Source organism: Cyprinus carpio, chromosome B9 (genome assembly GCF_018340385.1).
Source record: "Cyprinus carpio isolate SPL01 chromosome B9, ASM1834038v1, whole genome shotgun sequence".
NCBI lineage: Eukaryota > Metazoa > Chordata > Actinopteri > Cypriniformes > Cyprinidae > Cyprinus > Cyprinus carpio.
This window is the reverse complement of record NC_056605.1, coordinates 6,758,027-6,779,820: the sequence shown is the minus strand read 5'-3', so window position 1 is coordinate 6,779,820 and position 21,794 is coordinate 6,758,027. Positions and strand designations below refer to the sequence as shown.

General features: G+C 35.0%; 1 protein-coding gene across 1 annotated transcript in view; it reads right to left on the bottom strand.

Annotated features, from left to right (window-relative positions):
• Positions 1 to 21,794, bottom strand: part of LOC109098602 (ephrin type-A receptor 3-like) — a 123,459-nt gene that overhangs the window by 1,636 nt on the left and 100,029 nt on the right. Inside the window, exons 13-16 of the mRNA XM_042730766.1 lie at positions 17,503 to 17,712; positions 14,174 to 14,323; positions 12,219 to 12,412; positions 7,518 to 7,673 (exon numbers count right to left, since the gene is read on the bottom strand). Of these exons, the coding sequence (XP_042586700.1) occupies positions 7,518 to 7,673; positions 12,219 to 12,412; positions 14,174 to 14,323; positions 17,503 to 17,712 (710 nt within the window). The remainder of the gene's footprint in view (positions 1 to 7,517; positions 7,674 to 12,218; positions 12,413 to 14,173; positions 14,324 to 17,502; positions 17,713 to 21,794) is intronic.

The window sequence follows — 21,794 nt, the reverse complement described above, 5'->3', positions numbered from 1 at the left end:
TAAATATTTGTTCAAACTAACAGTTTAAAATATTTGTGCCAGGCCAGTGGAAATATTGGCAGGACGGGCAAAAGTTATAATAGCTTTTTAATTTTGGCCAACTATCCAGAAACAAATGTTTTGTTGCATATCTATTTTAAGACCTACTGATAGAGCTTGTGTTTTGGGTTTGCCCCACTCTCTGTAGTGGCCTCTTCTCTGGTTGAATTTTAGGTCTACAATTATATTTAATTAGGCTGAAAAAATGATTAATGAATGTGGTATTTAAGTTACTAGAATATTACTTTTTTAGCCTTGTTAAGGCCTCCTCTGTATAAAATAAAATTCAACTCAATGGACATTTCTACTGGAAACTGCAGCAATTTGTACTGTCTATTTTAAGTTTTACAAAAACTCACATTAAGTCACGTTTTTCGCATTAGATCCGACTGTACATTGCAAAAATGTGGCAAACCAATCACTTTAATGAACACCTCAAATACAGAAGCTTTTGCAAAACAACAACAAATCATTTTTCTTAGTATTGTCAGATCAAGGGATGCAAAAGCTGTGCAGTAAAGATCATTATAGCATATTAGTGCAAGCAGGTTAAAATTACAATCTATGCACACCTCAGGCACGAGTTCTGTTAGAAACACTTCTAGAAGGTGCAGCAGCGATTTAGTCCTGATCTGGACATGAGCGCAAGCAAAAGCTTGAGGGAGCAGCCAGTAACAGAAAAGCTACTATCAGAACCCACCGTCCAGTCTATAAGCTTTAAAGTGTTGTGATTCCCATGGACGGCTCCCACTCAGGGCACGTGGCTGCTGGCCTGACTTCAGTCAGACAGATTCTATGGGCAGAATACAGCTTTAGATCGACTGACACACAGGCTGTTTATCGTCAATGCACTGCTAATGCACTGACATCAGCCAAACAAACGCTCACAATATCAATCAAGACAGGCCTGCAACATTTCTATGTGACAAAAGTCGTTTGATCTACTACAGAGTCAAACTCAAGCTTCAATAAAGCAGATTTAAGAAATTCAGAGGCATGTTGTCTGTAATGCTAATTAAAATGCTAGGATACATTGTGAATGCAAACAACTGAAATCAAGAAGTAACACCATTATAACAGCTGCAAGACATCTTGTCGCTTAAGAAAACAGAATGCAAACTAGTTTGGTCAAATCATTTTATTTTTATAAAAATCCATTACAAAAAAGAAGTATACTTCAAGGTCATTTTAGCAAACTTAAGTAAAGCTCCAGTGTTTTCCAAAATATACTTTATGTAGTAAGTATACTAAAATCAATGTACTAGTAGTACACTTGTAAGTGTACAATTTCAATATGTCTTGGACTAATTTGGTTCAATTATTAGTTTATTGTTTATACTATAACAGTAGACAATGAGTTTACAGCTAATTTACATCTAACTGCTTCTGTGAACTATACTAAAAGGGGTACTGTTAGTTTACTAGCTACTGTATACTCTAGGCCAATGTTTAGTTCGCTTTTTAATTTATAAAACTTGGAAGTATACACTCAGTAAACCAGTTTAATAGTTACTTCTTGTAAATTTTCTTTCAGTTAACTAAAAATCATACTTATAGTTTACACACACACATCATGAAATAATTATTAATAAAATGATACAAATGTTTCTGTGTATGTTAATAGCACTGTATACTAAAAGATCAAGTTTAGCTCCACCCATGTAGTATTTTACTCTAAACTATTGCACCCAAAGCTGATTTGTTTTTATAAACTTGAACATTTATCAGGAGGTTTATCAGGAGGTAAAACATATGCTGGAGTACCTAAAAGATGCCAATATGTGTAGAAAATAAAACATAATAGTCAACTCTTGTATGAAAGAGTCATAACTCACAATATATGCTTTGACTTTTTTGTGTACTTGTCAGTATAAACCAAGTATACTTAAGTATAGGCCTATTTGATAAGTACATAAAAGACTGAAAATATATACTCTTATATTTTTAATTACATTTTTTCCCCCTCCAGGCTACTAAGCAAAACAGACATGGAAAAAAGAGCTTTGTTTTAAGTGGCAATTTAGAACTTATTTACGATTTAATATAAAAAAAAGTGTCATTTGAATTCAATTAACTTACATTTTTTAAACCAAAACGAAACAAAACAAAAAACAAAAAACAAAACAAAAAACAAAACCTGTTGTTTTGCCAGAAATAACTCAACAAGACACAAAAAAGTAGAACCACTGCACACTGCCTGCCATATCAATTCAGATTTGTCTACAGATTTAATGTGACTTGTGCTAAATAAGGAAAAACCTTCAATGATAAAATAAAGAGCCTATCGTTCTGCACAATTTACCATGAAATTGCAGTAAGAGGTCAAACATCTGGTAAACTTACTAAATCCCCAACAACAACACAACCAAAGTAAAGTGATAAGTGACCGAATCATCAATAATGATCTCTCCTGCAATTCTTCATCTTCCTGGTAGACCCATTAAACGCCAATAGCTTATTTAAATTTGCACAATTTTATGAAGCAATTTTTGAGGTGCAGATGTCAATCTTTATCTTTTTTGAAGGCTCTCAAATTGGTGCAGTACTGCTGAAAAGATCAATATAAATTCCCATGCTGGTGCAATGCTGGTCTTTTAGTCATTTAGTTTTGGTTTTTATGCTTGTCAGTATTGACTTGTCACTGGTTAGTATTGATTAATGTTGGTGTGCTTTTACTTCGGGGCTTGTTTATGTGGTTAAATTCTGGTTCATATGCTGTCTAGAACTGATTTGGTGCTGGTTTTAGTCTGGTTAGTAGTGGTTTATTATTCTGGTGTGGTTTAGCTTTGGCTGGTTAGTGATGGTTTGATGTTGGCTTAGTTGATGAATGCTGTTTACCAGCAAAACTTAGTGAAGCCGATTGATCTTGCATGCTGTCAGTGCTGAATCTGGTGGGTGGTTTTGTTGGTTAAGCTAGTTACCCTGTTGAAAAAATAAGTATGGTAGGTCACTCTAAAAAACGCTGGGTTGTTTTTCCAATCCAAATGCTGGGTTGAGACCACCGTGTAGGACGTTGGGTTGTTTTAACCCAATTTTGGGTTGAAAATTGGTCTTGATCATAACCCAGCGATGCTGGGTTGGGAACGCGGACGTGAAAGAGAGCAAGCACGTCACGTTAACATCGGATGATGCCAGTGCGAGAAGCCACCATTTTCTCAGCATGAAAGAAGCAAGAAGCGAGTGAAAGACATTATGGTAAGTAAAGATTAAAAATGTAAAGTTATCATTCATTGTTTATGTCCGGGAGTGTTTTGAGGTTTCATGGAAGGCGGAAATAAAAGAGCTTATAATGAAAAATATGCGGATGCGGTTTTCGCCTCAGAAACGGAGAAACGTCTTAATGGCCTCTTTTACTGAACGGAAGAGGTACTTTTAATATAACCTCCGTGAGTGTCTTATGTCATGTTTACATAAGATTTTACAATATCTGCGCTTTTTGAGGTGTTAATAGACGGTTATTAACACATTTTCATGTTAATTTGTTGTCTTATTTTTCGCGGTTAAACTGAATGTAGTTTCCTAAAGGAAACGGCGTTATGTAATAAAGACTAGCATAATTATTTTGAGACTGTTGAGGTGATAATTGTTAAAAGTAATGTTTTGCATGTAATATTTCAGACTTGTTGAGCCTGTGTCTTCATTGTCCCCGCACCGACACAAAAGTCTGCTTGTGTGAGGAGAAGGTGATTTTCTCAGCTTCTTCAGAAGAGAGGGGAAGATGGTTTTAAGGCATGTAAACTTCATAATTCCATAATGTTATCGTTTTTTATTTTTTAACTAAGACTAAAAGAATGTTTGTTTTTGTAGATGTTGAAAGCCAGAGACATAAAATAACTTCATTTTTTTGAGACTGATATGAGCTATTTTTAGAAAATAAATGTTTCTGTTGTGTCCTGCCTGTTTACTTCACATTTTGATGCAACAACAGTGTGATTACGTGCTCATATTTCATGAAAACCATTGATGTCTGTGTTTTTCATTGCAGAACTCAAACCAACTTTGGAGTTAAGGACACAGAAGCCTGCTTGTGTGAGGAGGAGGCAATTTTCTTTGGAAGAGAGGGAAAGACAGTTTAAGGCAAGTAAACTTCATAATTCCATGTTATCAATTTATTTTTTACTAAGAGTAAAAGAATGTTTGTTTTTTGTTTTTGTAGATGTTGAAAGCCAGAGACATAGGAGAGCATCATTCTTTTGAGATTTGTGTAAGTTATTTTTAGAAAATAAATGTTTCTGTTGTCTCCTGCCTGTTTACTTCACACTGTGATGCAACAACAATGTGATTACATGCTCATATTTTATGTAAACCATTGATGTCTGTATTTTTCATTGCAGAATTCAAACCAACTTTGGAGTTGTCTGATTTGGAGAGTCCTCATTCTTGGTCTTCCTTTCTTAAAGGAATAATTCTCACAAAAAAAAACCACACAAAGTATTGAAATTATAAAATTATAAAACAGACTATTTACCCATCCTTACTGATGTGAATACACCTCTATCTGAAAATGGATAATTTAATTAAATGTTTTCTTTTTTCAAACGTTTTAGGCCACTAATGAAGAGCAGGTGGTCACTGGGATGAATGCTGGTCAAAGAAGAGAATGTCCTTTCCCCTAAACTGATGCAACAGTGGTTTTAAAGGAGGACGCTGCTCTGGATGATGTAGAAGATGTCACATGCTGTGCTGATGGGGTTTCTTCGTGACTACATCAATTATGCTAAAGAGATCATGAAAATTGACAGTGATGTATGATTCTGTATTTATGGACCATGAATCAAACTGTAAGTGTATAATTTGTAAAAACAAAATGTTAAATGCTTGTTCTGTGTTGTTTAGGAGAAATGGAGTTTACACTCTGTCATTTATACAAATGCTCACATTCCTTCACACACTTGCGTCTGTTAAATTTTATAATATCAGTGTTAATGTTGTGGTTTATTTGTGTACTGTCATGCCAGAATAGTTTGTAAAGAACTTAACTTAACTAATTGTACAATTATTGTATAATAGTGTTTTTTGTGTATTTTTATACAATATATAAAATTTACCAAAAAAGTCAAATTTGATCTTAAGTTATATTCAACAAATGTTCAAAGCATTATTTATGATATAAAAACTCTGGTAGCTGGTTAATGCCATACTTTTCTGCAGTTTTCTTCTTACATGCATTTTTACTTTTTGTGCTTTGTTCTTGTTTTTAAATAAATATTTACCTTTTCATAGTGTATTCTTTGTGTGAGAAGAAAAAAGTGATTTTAAAAAAAATGAATAAGGAACAAGATTTGTATGTTTAATGACTAGCTCGATTTGGGTTCATTTTAGCCTAGCAATGTAATAATTTTAAAGCATAAAAAGCAACCCAGCATGCTGGGGTTATGTGAGGACAACATAATAACCCAACTTGTTGTTTAATTATAAAATAACCCAGCGCTAGGTTCCTCCCTTTTTGACCCAGCGCTGGGTTAAAAAAAAACAATTTGGGTTGTTTTCAACCCAGCAGTTTTTAGAGTGTATATTAGGTATGTTTTGAATGATGATAACTGGTTTGAGCTGGTCCTTAGTTGGTCATGTGCTGGTTTAAGCTGGTCTTGACTGGTTATAAACTGGTCCTGAGCAACTAGATCCTGCTCAAGACCAGTTTATAACCAGCTACCATGCTTAAAAATATAACTAACCAGCATATGCAGTTTTTTTTTTAACAGGGTAGGTAGAAAAGGTTAGTACAGTTGTCCAAAACCTAATATATAATGATGATCTTGTTTTAGTGGTTTTTTCAGTTGTCTAATATATAATGATGATCTTGTTCTTTTCAGCAGTTTAAGCATATAAATCAAATATATTTGCCATTAAAATTCACAAAAATAATTGTTTTAATTATGTGGTAAGTAAAGGGAGTGGTGGTGTCCATTTGCTTTTTAGATGTTAAACCCAATATGGGTGTTGTGTGTGTTAAGCTATTTGCATTTGATTATTTACGCTGACATCAGAACAAAATATAACCAAAAGCAGCCCTAATTACAGACTGCTGAGTGTTTACATGTTTAGTCCTAAGGGTAACATGCAGCACAGCACTGCCACTGTTCCCAGACCGGACCTTTGATCATTCTCAAGTTATGAATGTCAAATTATTTACATTGTCAAATAGCTCGTCATTGGAATTGAAAAGTGGTTTTAAGAGATGCTAACCAGGCAAGGCAAGGTTCCCAATCAACATCTACAAAGCATTTCCCATTAATGCAGATCCACACTGTGGAGCAGAATAGGGTCTTTATTATTAGAAATTTGTTTGACTCAGGGGAATGTGCCCAACTCAAGCCATTAGATCGCTTCCAAGACTGGGGATTGTAGGAGGACAGCACTTTTTCTTTTGGCAAAAGAGTTTTTTTTCTTTCTTTCTTCCATTTATTGGATTACAATAGAAGAAAACATTACTAAAGCACTGTCACTGGAGATTAATAACAAATGTAATGGCCACCTTTAAAGGATTAACCAAAGCTGGGCTTCATTTACTGGAAACTGATCTGTAAATAAATTTGTCATCGTCTTCTGCATCGATTTTAAACTGTTTTATGCCAACAAACTTAAATTATAATCGCTTGTCTTTTGCCTTGGACTTAAAAGTACAGAATGCTAACCCTTAAGCACAGGGACAATTATAACAGAAGAATGACCAAATAAGGGAATAAACACATCAAAACTGACGATAAAAAATCCCTTTTTTTTGTTTCACGTAAGAAAGAATATCATTTGGGTCTAAACAACAAGCAAATGAGAAAATTACAGAATTTTCATGTTCGACTGTTCCATCAAAACTGATGATATGCACAGTATAAACAAAAATATGTTTGCACTTATGATTGTTCACACAAATAGGCTATCATTCAAAAGTCTGGAATAATTAAGTCTTTTTTAATGTTGTTGAAAGGCTGCATATATTTGATAAAAAAAATACAGTACAAAAGTAATATTGTGAGATATTTCTACAAATTAAAATAACTGTTTTCAATATATTTGAAAATTTAATTAATTTAAAATAAATTATTTTATTCAGCAAGGATGCATTAAATTGATACAATGTAAAGACATTTATAATGTAAATGTATAATGTAACTTTTGAATATTTCGTAAATAACCAAGCACCAAATCATCATATTTTCATGATTTCTGAAGGATCACGTGACACTGAATACTGGAGTAATGATGCTGAAAATTCAGCTTTGCATTACAGGAATAAATTACATTTTAAAATATATTAATATAGAAAACTGTTATTTTTAATTGTAATACTATTTCACAATGTAACTGTATTTTAATCAAATCCTTAAAAAAAAAATAATCAAATTAATGCAGCATTAGTGTGAGTAAGAGACTTCTTTTGAAAACATTAAAAAAAATTAATTATTCCAGACTTTTGATCGGTAGTGTAGATTTTAGTTTTATAATACAAAAAGAGAAAGGCTTAGGAGAAATGCTCTTACTCTGCTGAGGTTTTGGCCAGTGTATCACAGGAGCTGTAGCTGACCCCACTGAATGCATCTTTACAGGGCAATGTCCTCGCACTCTCCAGCCAATCACCCATTGTGTGAAAGGAAGTGATGTCAGTGCTGGTCCTGTCCAGAAGCAGATTCACTGGTCTGAGAAGAGATGAAAAAGACAGAATGTACCATTAGGTGATTTTGAATATTAAAGTATTTGCTTGTGCAGCCCAATGGAAATGAAGCACAAGTAACTTTCATTTGCAGAATACTTTTGTAGAACTTACACACAACAGCTTTTTAAAAGATCACACCTTGCTGATGCTGAAAAAAATACAACACTGAAGTTGTGGCCGTCTGCAATTCACATCACGTTTGACAAATGTCATTTATGGAGAAAACAAGCTTGTAAAAGTGCAAGCAAAGGCTAAACACAAAGGCCTTCAAACCCGATATGCAAGCTTGCATCCAAGGTCTCCATGCGGAAATACCTGCAGAGAAGTGGGACTGATTCTCTCCATCTGTGTTATGGGAAGCATTCCGTAGCAAGAAAGCAATACATTTAGGAATGTTTGTTTGAATACACAGACATCTCTGTTTCTGATGACTTCCCATTGTTCACATTCCAATACTAGTTTCCATTGTTTATTGCATGGGCAAAAGGCTAACTTATTTACATTTACTTTAAATACAGTATATATAAGTGAAGTTTAATTAGCTACTTAATTAAATGAACAAACTTTTAACGTTACTGGCAGATACATTATGGAAATGTTTATATGTAATCCTTTTATGCCCACATGAAAAAAAAATACTATATTAATTTATAGTAAATACTTTAGTTTTTTTTTTACTATTAATTTTTTTTTTTTTAACCATACTATAGTAAAGTACTTGAATTAATTTGTTGTGGTAATTCTAATTCTAGTTGCTGTGGTAATATAACAATTATAGTAATGTAAACAAATTACTTTACCCAATACTATACTAAGATTTCTACAACTATAGGGTACTACAATACACAACAGTTTACTGTAGTAAAAACTAAAGTATACTACAGTATTTATTATAGTTTATCAGTTCACTATAGTTAATACTACAGTATGCTGTAGCATTTATTAACAGTGTAGTAAATACTATAATATATACAGCATGGTTCAAAAACACTATAGTATTTACTTTAAATTAAAACTAAAATATTTTTTCATGTGGGTGGGCAAATATGGACATTTTATAATGTAATCACATTGAGTTGCCCTCTAAAAACAACATTATGAAAGCAATTCCAGATTGTGAACTGTCAAACAAAACATTTTAATGATACATCTAAAATTAATAATAATAAAAAAATCAAAAACTAAAATTAATTTAAAAAATAACAGAATTAAAAAATGCATTCCTTGCATACAAAATGTAATTTAAATGTGACTCTTAAAATATAGCCTCATAAATTATATAAAATTAGAACTAAATATTATAGAAAGATATTTAGGTAGTTCTTAAAGCTACTGATATTCAGAGGTCTTCATTTGATTTCTCTGCAGTTTCTGACAAACAATGTATGTGCATATTAGATAAAAGATAGATGTTATAAATCATAAAAACAAGTGATCATGTCACAGCATCTGAAATCCACAATTCAGGTCCAATAGCACCTGATCAGAACCAGGGGAACAGACAGAAATGAGATTACAATTCCTTTGGAGGACTGCTTTTTATATTCATGTAAATAAACAAATTAAGATAACAGGAAGTGCACTCAGATCCACTTGTTCCCATTGTTCCATTACTGTGTGATGAATTTACTAGAATAATGTACGCTGAGTTGACTGGAAAAGAATACTGAATGGATCCAAGTTACTGGGCAAAGAGGATCAGTAAGTGCTGACACAGCTCAATGAATAGAGCTGTCTGCAAGTACTGCACCGATGCACTCAGGATCTTTAGAAATCCTTTCCTAATGTCAGGAGAGAGTGGTTGAATTTTTTTTTTAACAATGTCTTGATGGTTTTAGTCTAACCTTCACAGTTTGAGAAGCACAGTTTATGTGCCAGTTGTTTTGTGAACCTTTCTAAATGTGATGCAGCTTTGTTAAAAGACTGTTATATTTAAGGATTGGACAGCGAAGATTACTTTGGACTTAACATCAAACCTACATCTTGTAACTATTTGCACAGCACTGCTGTATCTAATTTCACATACAAGTTTACATTTAGTCTTAAAGCAAGTACCAAATGAAATGGAACGAAACACAAAACAAAACAAAACAAAAAAACAAAGCAGAGCATAACCCCCCACTCAAAACAAAACAAAACAAAACAAAACAAAACAAAACAAAACAAAACAAAACAAAACAAAACAAAACAAAACAAACAGTTAGTAACAAACAGTAAAAAAAATGAATTGCATTAAACTAAATTCTAAAATTAAATTATGGCACATAAAAACAGTAAATAAAAAGTATTTTATAATCCTTTTAATTAAATGGGTTCTACCTTACTATTATTATTTTTATATAAATTAATTCATTAATTTAAAAAATCACAGTCAATTATGTCTACAAAATATGGTCAAGTTGTTTTATTATTTTTACATATTTGTATTTCCAATGCTATTCAATGTGAAAACTGTTTAATATAGTATAAATGTATGTAATTAATGTCACCCAAACAAACTGCAGAACCTAATATTTATCATTGGGCCTATTATTTAGTGTTCTTTCATTAAAATGGAACTGACACATTTATTACCATGTTAAATGCGGGAAAAAGAAAATATTAATCACAATTAACTGATTCACTCAGCTACTTAAATTATATAAGTCTACAATATGGTAATATGATATAAAAAAAATTGTATTTGTAATTACAAAGGTCAACATGGGAAAGAAAAAGCAGTGAGGAAAACCATTGTTGTGATGTGCAGCTGCATCCTTATCAAAAACTCACAATGTGAAAAAGAAAATCTTTGTTGTTGGGTAGGCTATAGAAGTGATAGGTTAAACATTTGACGGCATCAGCTGCTGGCGTCAGAGATCTGAGGCATCAGTGGACAGGAGCACAACAGGCCAGAGGGAGAGGAAGAAGAGAGGTAAACACTTGGCCTCTCTGCTGGTTCCCTCTCTTTTCTTTTGCTTTCCTCTCTCCCCTCTGGTGTAGTGACCTCTAAATAACCGAGGCTGCTTAGTATCATGTTTTTAAAGTTCTCTAGGGATGGGAAAGGGCGGACGTTCCTCACGGAGAAACATCTGGGTAGCTTCGTCACGGACAAGAATGCATCTCTTGCTGTGAAAAGGCTCTGGGATCATGCACCTACTCTCATCCCGAGAGTGCCGACATTTTACTTCCGAGCATCTGCATGCCATCTCTTTCTGGGTCTGGCCTTTAGGCCTAGGGTCCATCCATGAGAATAGCTGGGATGCCGCCCCATTAGCATGCAGGGCATGTAGATAAATGAGGTGCAAGGGCTTGGACGCAGCTGTGACTGCAGACCGGCGGCAGCGGAACCTCAGAGTGTGCCTCGCCCGGAAAGCCATAAATCACCTGGGTCCAGCACTGGACCCCAGTCGGCCATGTTAAAAGCCAATCAGGAAAATTACATGCTAACTCCCTGGGACCCATTTTCACTTTCTTAAGAAACCATTAGTCACTGTTACATACTTCATAATAATAGAGCTACTGGTTGTACCACTTACGTCCACACCACACGGGGCAACCCGTAACAGACGAACCCTCTAGTGAATTGAGTCTTATTGCAGCAGAGGAAAGTACAGTAGGTATTTATTTTGAAAAAAATATATTTTGAGATGAAATATTAATTGCCAGACACCGTGAAGTACTGCCAGATACTCCCCGTAGAACACCCTGTTCTCAATTCTAGATTGGCAAATCTGACCATAGCTTTGGCAGATGAATGCGCGGTCTGGTAACATCAGGATGCATAAAAGCCTTGTAATACAAATAATATATATGGTCAAAAATGCATAAAGTGAGGTCAGGAACTGACACTGGGTGATACTGGTGGCTCACAGTCACCAATCCAATTCATCCCAAAGGTGTCCAGTGGGATGGTTCAAGTCTGGACTTTGGGCAGAATTGTGCAGGAAGTTTTTCCACACCGCAAAGTGTCAACTCCTTTCAAAACAGACCTTGCACAAGAGTACTGTCATGCTGGAACAGGAAAAGGACCTTTCCCAAACAGTTTACCACAAAGTACACAAATCTAGAATATCATGAGTAAGACTTCACTGGAATCACTTGGCAAATCCGTTAACCAGAAGGGGTGTTAACTTTTGACCACGTTGTGTATAATACTTTGAATAACATTAGCACTACATCCTGTATAGTAGAGAAACAGGATGTCAGCAAATGTTTATCACAAACACTGCCTGTCTGACTAAGGACTGTTTCTGCAAACTGGCTCCAAAAATAAACCGATTTTGTCTAGAAAAATAATCTGCAGAAAATAACAAGGCCTCAAGAACAACTCAGTCATAACGGTATGTGACCAGCTGTAGGAGTGTGTGATTAATCTTGACCTGAGGGGAAGATACAAATTAGAGTTCAGGAGAAAGAGAGAGCATTTCCTCTCATTAGGGAGCATGGGAAGATGATCTGAACGTGATTCGAAGCAAAGAAACAGCAATTTGGGATCAGAATAAGCATCTAGGGCTCGGTCCAGAGCCAGTCCTCCTGGGTGACATACCTGGACGTGGTGCTGGCCGTGATTTTGAGACTGCTGGGGTTGCGGATGAGCTTGTCCAGGATGCTGACAATCTGCTCAAATTTTGGCCGGTTGTTCCGATCCTTCTGCCAGCAGTCTAGCATCAGCTGGTAAAGCGTGGCAGGGCATTCCATGGGTGGGGGAAGACGATAGCCCTCATCAACTGCTTTTATCACCTGAGGCACATGAGGAAATATTGTTAAGTTCTGTCATTCTGTCTGAAGGTGCGGTCACATTAGCAAAGTTTTCCGGGCAAAAAAGTTTCATTGTCTTCGATATGAATCTGTTGCAAAATGGGGATATTTTTCTGTGTTAGAAAATTTTTCACCATCACTCATTAATTCTTATTGAAATGACTGGATTTAAATGACTGGATGAAAATTGGCGAACAGCCATAAATGTGAACACACCTTCTCATCTCCTTTTTGTTTCACAGAAGAAACTATAACATAAAAGTTCGGAGCAACATAGGTGAGTAAATTCTGTCAGAATTTCCATTTTTGGATTTTTGGGTGAACTACAGTATTTCTTTAAAGATGAGGCACTGCAGTTTAGCTAATGATTTTGTTCAATTTCCTGTCCTTTGAGCTCCTCAGGACATATTTCTTCCACGCATTCCAACTGTCACCATCCAGTAGGATGAAACAAAAATAAAGCACTTCCGTTCATGCAACAACACAAAATCAATTGCCTCATAAGTGCTCCAGATCTGTAACTCCCTTTTGCTTTTCATCACTCGATCATCAGCGCTGCCATAAACCAGTTCAAATAAACTCTCAGGGCCTTATTTACTCAGGGTGAAGTTACTGAACTGCAGCAACGAGGGCACTGCTCAGGGTCAGCGCTAAAGAACTAATAACAATGTCAACACAACAAGATTTCATAACAAACCACTACACATTTACCACAATTCCACACATGGCTCTTGTTCTCATTGAGTGCTCATTGAGTGTCTCTGTGAAGCTATCTTTAGCTAGCTAACACTTTCATTAATTAAGAGCAGCATGAATAGTCTAGCCATGCAAAACAAGCTTGGTAGCTGGCTGAACATGGAAAATCTTGCTAATTTAATTATATTGTTTGCCAAGACAGGACAATTTACTCACTCACTGTTGTTCCAAACTCTTAGGGGCCATTCACACAGAATGTGTTTTTCGATTCTACTGTGCTACTTTTCCATTGTTTTTCTGTGTAAACACATGCTAGACGGACATGTATGACATTTGCAGCACCTCACACATGACATAGTGCTCTGAAAAGTTTAAATAAGTTTAATGTAAATAAGATGGAAAACAAGTTTTAAAAAACAAGACCTTGCCTTTTTTCCCCATTTCTCTGCCCTGAACTACTTTGAAAAAAAAAAAAGGATTATGTGCGAATGGCCACCACTTATGAAAATCAACCATGGTCTATTTTAGTAAAAGTATAGTAACCAGGTTTTGGTGTATTGATTACCATTTGTATAACCACAGTTTTACTACAAATACCATGGTTAAATGATACTTTGTATAACAAACCCATGGTTAATTTGTAGTTACCATGGTTTAACTATAGTAACCTTGTTTTTTTATTATTTGTAGTAAATCATGGTTAATTAAAAAATGTGAGATGCTTTTTTAAAAAGTTGAACTTGTAACTTTTTAGAATTCTGCAATTTTAGAATGCTGTGCAATGAGTGAGAAACTGTAATAGATGCAATACACAAGTGCAATGGTCAAACACATCTGTCTAGCACCTTTACATAGAAAAACAATAGAAAAGGAGTGCAGTAGAATGGAAAAACAGGATCTGTGTGAACAGCCCCTTAAGATGTAATTTCTCTTGTGGAATACAAAAGGCACATTTTAAAAGACTCTTCAAATCAAATCAAACATATGTCACACTGATCTATTTTTGCAAGAAAGACGTTTGATTATTCTGACAGCCGCTCTACTCACGTCCTGATTGGACATCTCCCAATAAGGTCTTTCTCCATAAGACATGACCTCCCATAGGACAATCCCGTAGCTCCATACGTCACTGGCCGAGGTGAATTTGCGATAGGCGATGGCCTCTGGCGCGGTCCATCGGATTGGAATCTTGCCACCCTGTAAACACACAAAATCCATCTGTCAAGGAAACATTTTGCCATCTGTGACAATATCCAAACACATATTTCTACTATTAGTTAAGTAACAAACATGTATTCTAACGTTCACATGCCAAATCATGTAATCTGTATGAATTGGCGTTTAAAGCAGGCCATATGTAAAGTGTCAGAGTGGGTGAAGGGGGATTTCTTAGAGGGCCGTCTAATGAATGAAATTCAAAGTTTGAAACAAGCTCTGAGATGCCATTAGGATTTGTTTGTGTTAGTGGAATTGACTGTACAGCTCCAGTGTTGATGTGATATAGACACAACCTCTAGCTGCACCACCAATGCAAGGGACCCTAGCTCTATGCGGGCCCCTTTCTTACAGCATTATGAGCAAATCATGGTTAGATTTGCCAATCTAGTATGGTCTTCGCACTACAAAGAAAAGACAGCATGTAAATTAAATATGGTTAAATTTCCATTTACAATATTTGATTAACTATAAGAATAAAGGTTATTTGGTTCAATGAAGAGCCTTTAACATCCACAGAATCTTTCCAATCCATAAAAATGTTCTTCACATTAACAAAACAAAACAAAACAAAACAAAACAAAACAAAACAAAACAAAACAAAACAAAACAAAACAAAACAAGGTTCCTTTAAGAAAGTCTTAAGTCTTTGGGGAATAAAAAATGGTTCTTCTATGCAGTAACCCTACACTACATAACCCCGCTTTTGTGGAGTATGTATGTGCATTAATCAGTGTTTATATGTGAATAAGCACCTAATTAAAATGTGTTCATCATATAAAGTGATATATCACTTCAGAAGACATGGATTAAACCGCTTGATTCATATAGATTACTTTCATGAAGTCTTTACAAACTTTTTGAAGCTTCAAATTTCTGGTTACATAGACTTTCAGTGGAAGGACAGAGATTTCTAAGGTTTCATTAAACCACATGGAACAACATATAGACAAGTAACAGGTGACAGAGTTTAAATTTTTGGTTGAACTATCCCTTAAAGGCATAAAAAAAAAACAACTGAAAGAGTCGTTTGGCTCTAAAAGGCAGGACTTCCTAAAACCACCGATTTTTATTTAATTTTTTCTACAAGTGGTCCAGTTCCTCCACCTATTCTATCTTTGCTCTGGTATGCCACCACCTTCATCGATCCTGTCCTCATCTCTGAAAGCTGGCTGGGCTTGTTTCATATGCTTAGGTCCTCTCTCTCTCTCTGAGGATCAGCGTTGTATTTACTCTGCTCGGCTGCTGGGGTAACTCTACACTCAACCTTCAAGAAGGAGGTAGACTGAGGGAGAACAGGGTAGAGCCAAAGCCAACCAGCAACCTAGCCAAGTCACACAATTCCTACCCCACATTCTCCAAACACAAGGCCTTTAAAAAATAAACCCACTTGTGCACAGGCCTCCCTGTTGAGCGCGTACAAACAGTCCCTGCAAGATCACTGCTAATGAATGTAAAATGTGACATGATGTATCCTTTGGGTTTAATAGAAAGGGAAGGCGAAAGTTGCCAGCATTCTTGTGGATTCGAGGTTCTCGTAGCTGCATGATGATGTGGTGCGGGGTCTAGTTGTAACGGTAAAAACATACATTTACGTTGGCTGTCAGACACAAGTAAAACCCAACAAATTTAGGTTTATCTAACTAATAACATGTTGGACCTCCCCTCCCCAGCATATGCCATATATCATTGTAACACTTATGTTAGGTGACACTTGTATTGGTAATTTAAGCAGCAATATCTCTTAAAGCCTCACAAGCAGTGGATTTATGCCCGACTCTAAGTGTATTTATGCATTAGTTATCTATTCTGATAATGGATGTTGCTCTTAAGAATGAGAGTGACGAATATGGTTATTAATTCCAGGGAATGAAGATCAGACATGCTGGCTGAGAGGAGACAGTGAGCTTGTCAATCATGGTCTGGCCCAGATGGAATTTGCTTTGTAGGTTTCTGCAGAATTGGGAAGCTGGTCATTCACATAGCCTGTCCCTATTGTTTCATTTCTGATGTTTTCAGCTGCTAAAAGAGTCTAGTCCTCTCAACCCTGTTTAACACATTTTACCATGTTTAGACTCATTCCACAGAATCAGCAGAGATTGCGTCTGGGTCTAATCATGGCTGAGAGAAAACCTTCAGTTTGAGGCTTGCTAATAAAGCACTAAAACATGTTCTAAGTGAAGACAGTTACTCATTCCACAAATCTAAACCTTGTGAAGCAATTTTGTTTGCTATGTGAACACAAAAATGTCTGTCTGTCTATCTATCCATATATCTATCACTGTTCAAACATTTGTGGTCAGTAAGTTTTTTTTTTTTTAAAGTCACAAAAAGATTTCTTTCTTTCATCAAAAAATCCTGAAAAAATATGGTCCCACTTTATATTAGGAGTCTTTAACTACTATTCACTTATGTTAAAAGAAAAATGAAATTAAATGAAATTAAATAATAGTAAGTACATAGCACTTAAAGACATGCAATATAAGTGAGTCCAAGTATTAATTTGAAAAAAAACCAAAAAAAAAACTTTTTTTCAAAACTATAAAATTAAAATACTGTATATAAAATGTATTAATAGAGAATTAAATATATTATATAATTTCTATCAATATATAATTATTATTATCAATTCTAAATTAAAATAGAATTCCTTAAATTTAAAAAGAAAACTCTTATTTTAAATTGTAATGATATTTCACAATATCACTGTCCTTACTGTAAAAAAAAAAAAAATACATTTACCAAAGTTTTGCAAGACAGTGTATATGTATACATCCCTCTATCCTCTCAACTTCAAATCAGCTTCAGTAGACAAATAAATTCAGTAGACATATTATTTGAAATAGTTGAGAAGGCAACTGAAACATTTTTAAGCTTCGAAAAAATGGCAAGTTTAAGTATTATGGTATATGACTTCAGATAAAGCATATAAATCCATTTTATATCAGTGCGTAATAGTTGTTCTTGCAATTTCATTTGACTTCTGAGCTGATTAAAATATGTGAGTGAGTAGTATACATATCATTTATGTTTTTATATGAGGCATAGTAGTTGTTAAAATTCATTTTTATAGTATATTCTTTCAGATTCCTTCTGAAGTTCTTCTGACCTAATCAAGCCCATTTAACCAATGTCAGATGCTCGTGTTGGTGTTGACTTACTCTCGTGGTGTAGGCGGCTTCCGGGTCATCCTCCAGCACTCTGGACAAGCCGAAGTCTGACACTTTGCACACCAGGTTGCTGTTGACCAGGATGTTCCGAGCGGCCAAATCTCTGTGCACATAACCCATATCCGACAGATACTTCATACCAGATGCAATGCCACGTAGCATGCCCACCAGCTGAATCACTGTGAACTGGGCGTCGTGTTTCTGACAGAGACGGGAAGAAGGAAAAAATCAAATACGCTGTTTAATATCTACATAAGTATAAACATAAGTCATGCAACGGGTTATAAAACACAATGGAACATTGGTGACTCATATCTCAAAACACTGCCTGACATTTCCAAAGTCATCTGTCATGATCTAACTCAAAACCACTCATGAAATGGCTTTGCTGAGAGCAGCAGATCTTTGACTTTAATAAATTGGAGCATTTGACTGTTTTTTTTCTGGTTTAGTCCACGGTGTGCAGCAACTTGTTGAAGAATATAAATAGGATGTACACAAGAACACATCGCTGACTGCATATCTGAACTGAAGCCCACTGGCAGGCTTGCGGTGTTTACACTGGTACGTGTGAATAGGCCTTTTATACGAAGAATGATATGCTCAGGACTTGGAGATAAACACCAGGGGAGGAAGCGCTTCAGCAGGAGAGGGAGAGACTGGCCGGATGAGTGAGATAGCATTGATTTGTTAGGGAGCTCTGGAGAAATGGCTTCTATACCAAAAACAGGCAATCTGCAGTCTTAAAGCAATAGTTCTCTCAAAAATGCTTTTACTCATCTTCATGCAATTGGTTTGACTCTATTTCTTCCATAAAACATAAAAGATGACATTTTGAAGAATGTGCTGGTTACTCTTTTCCAAGCAGTTCAAATAAACGCAAACCAGTGTTTTTATTTGTTTCACCGATTTATTATTATATTTTTGTTATATAATTTTGATTTTGTGAATGTTTTGAGGAGTTTATTTTTGTAATTTAATGAAATATTTAGTAGTTTCATTCATTCATTCATTCATTCATTCATTCATTCATTCATTAAACATGGCTATATGAGTTTTTACTAAGTTTTATTATTAGTTAGTTTGGTACTTAAACTACACGGAAATTAGAAATTCTGCCTAGGCTATCTGAAATACAATCAAAAGTTTTTGAACAGAATACAATTTTTACATTTTTTAATTTTATTTATTTATTTTTGTGGAGAGAAATTATAGGAATTAATCGTTTTATTTAGAAAGGATTCTTTGAATTGATCAAAAGTATTGATAAAGACATTTATAATGGTACAAAAGTTTTCAATTTCAGATGTTGTTCTTTTTAACTTTCTATTCATCAAAGAAACCTGAAAAAATGATACTCAGCTGTTTTCACATAATAATAATTGTAATAATATATAATAAATAAATAATAAAGGAATAAATTACATTTTAAAATATATTCAAACAGAAAACAATAGTACAAATATTTAAAAAAAAATACTCTTTGCTGTACTTTGGATCAAATAAATGTAGGCTTGGTGAGCAGAAGAGACTTACTGTTCAAAACTTTTGACTGGTAGTGTAAATGTATTTTTTTTTAATTAAATGTAATGCTTTATATTATATCAGTTATTGTGTATTTAGTTTTAGTAATATTTGTTCGTTGGTTGGACGTCTGGTTTTAGTTTAAGTTAACTCTGATGCAAACTGGGACTTTCAAGTTTTTAAAAAGTATGTTAAAGCACTTTAAAATATTATGAACGTAGTCTGTAGGACTCATGCATTATATTTCAAATCTTCTGAATTCATATGATAACTATAGAATATGGGAAAAGGGTAACAGGTTTATTAGGTATTTTTTTTTTTTTTTTTCTTTCTTTCTTTCTTTCTTTCTTTCCTTTTCTTTCTTTTTTTTCTTTTTTTTTAACGAATCGTTTGATCCAGTTTCAGAAATCTGGTCTGAATGATTTATTCACAAATTCACTTCTCTCATAAACTTTCATAAACTCACCAAGAAAAGCTAGGGCAGATGTCAAAGATGTTTCAGTCAATCACTTCTTTCAGTCTATTTCTCACATAAAGCTCTTATTATCTCAAAAGACTTCAATATATAGCATGGGTCATATGAACAACTTTCACGATACTTGTTTTGTTTTCTGAACTTGACAGCTCCAGTTCCCATTCAATCCAACTGCATAGAAAAACATCAGTGCATCCTCCAAAACTGTCTGCTTTTGTGTTCCACGGAACAAAGAAAATCAAGCAGGTCTGGAATGACATGAGATGTAAACAATGTCAAAATCATTATTGTTGTTTGAACTGTTCCTCTAGTTGTTCAATGCAAGTCTCCCTCTCATTCCGTGTCTCTGTCCACCCTATTTTCACTTTCTTTCTATGTGAGTGTTTATGTACTGCATACAAACAAGGTTTGGATGAAAATAAACCCTGGACCACCTGGAAGAGAAAGGAGCTCCGAGAGGTTCAAAGGCTTGCTAATAATAGTGACATGAGCAGTGGTGAGGAAACGCGTTGGAGGGAGGATGACAGATCTCTTTGATAGAGTGCAGGCCAGGCTGCAGTGCGCAGGAAATTGCTGCAGAACACTGCGACTTTTCTCTGGTTTCTGGGAGTGGGATCCTGTGCAGACACACGTACAGGTCCTGCTCACTCACTCCCTGTTTGCTCAGGTTGTTTTAATAATCTGCCTTTGCATACTCATTTCAATAGAGCCGTTAGTGTCCACTTTTTCGTTGGCCTTGATTCTGGATTTTTTTTCTTTCTTTCTTTTTCTGACAACAGTACAAACTTTGAATGGACATTAAAGTATTTGATATGCACTTAAATTATTATCAATAATAACACTTTTAAATGTAATATGTATTTAAAGTTTGTTACAAAATATTATTATATATACACTAACAATCAAACTTTGGGTCAATGTGATTTTTGTAGAAAATTAATATTTTATTCAGTAAGGAAGCATTAAATTGATGACAGTAAAAAAACCTTAAAATGTTACAAAGGATTTCTATTTCAAATAAATATTGTTTGTTTGAATGTTTTGTATATTTAAGGATTCAACAAAAATATTAAGTAGTGCAACTGTTTTCAAATACTGATAAAAAAGAAAAGAAAAATGTTTCTTGAACAGCAAATTAGCATATTAAAATGATTTCTGAAGGATCATGTGACACTGATGATTCAGCTTTCCTTCGCAGGAATAAATTACATTTTAAAATATACTAAAATAGAAAACAGTTATTTTAACTTAATTATTTTAATAATATTTCACAATTGTACTGTTTATACTGTATTATTGCTCAAATAAATGTAGCCTTGGTGGGCAGAAGAGACTTATGATATAAAAAAAGGTTATACAAACACTGTGCTGAGTTTCTCTGGTAACATTGACTTCTTTGATTGGTGGATATTTCTTCAGGATTATGGGTAATGTAGTTCTCCACTATAAATTCCACTATTCAACATTTTCTTTCTTTCTTTTTTTTTTTTTTTTTTTTTTTGAAAACACATCAATTTGTGGCTTCTATATCAGGCCAGAGCTTACTGTCATTGTGTCTTAAAAGGTTTGCACATTCTGGCTAGAAATGAATTACTCAATTGAGAAAACAAGTGTGATTTTTACTCCCATAACCCAAATGTTGCACACTACAATCACTGTATATTTATTATTCAGTGTTCTGCCCAAATCTAAATCGCTGGACATTTAGAAACTCTACATTGGACCTCTTTGTGCAGTGGAGTCTCTCAATAGATTCACTGCTGAACAAAAATGAATTTGCTCCACATTTTCAGATATTTTTACGAGTGCAAGGTCCACCCAATGCATCAAAGTCTGGCGTGTTCATTTTGTTCTCCAAATAGCAGATTGTCTGGCAAGCGCTGCTGGTGGTAAACTGTTGAAAAATGACACAAGGCTGATAAATTCATATGTCAGGTATATTAGAGCCAAGGCAGGACGGCCGCAGCCAAAGGTTAAGCTGACCCATTTAATGAGCTCATTAGCGCATTTATCAGCACTCTTCAGATGGGCCGTCCCACGGCCTTGTTTATTTTCGCAGTGCGAGCGATGGGCAAAGAGGAAGTCATCTGAAGGACAGAGCATGCCCAGTCTGTTTAACTGGCACGGCCGGGCTGGCAGGCGGCGCACCAGTCTCCCCAGTGCCACTTTGGGTCTGAGTGCGAGCGAATCCGCTCTCTCTTCTGAACACAAGCCTGGTCTGTTCTGCGTGAGAGAATGAGGCCATTGTGGATACAAGCTCAAGTGAAATTCTGACATTACAAAG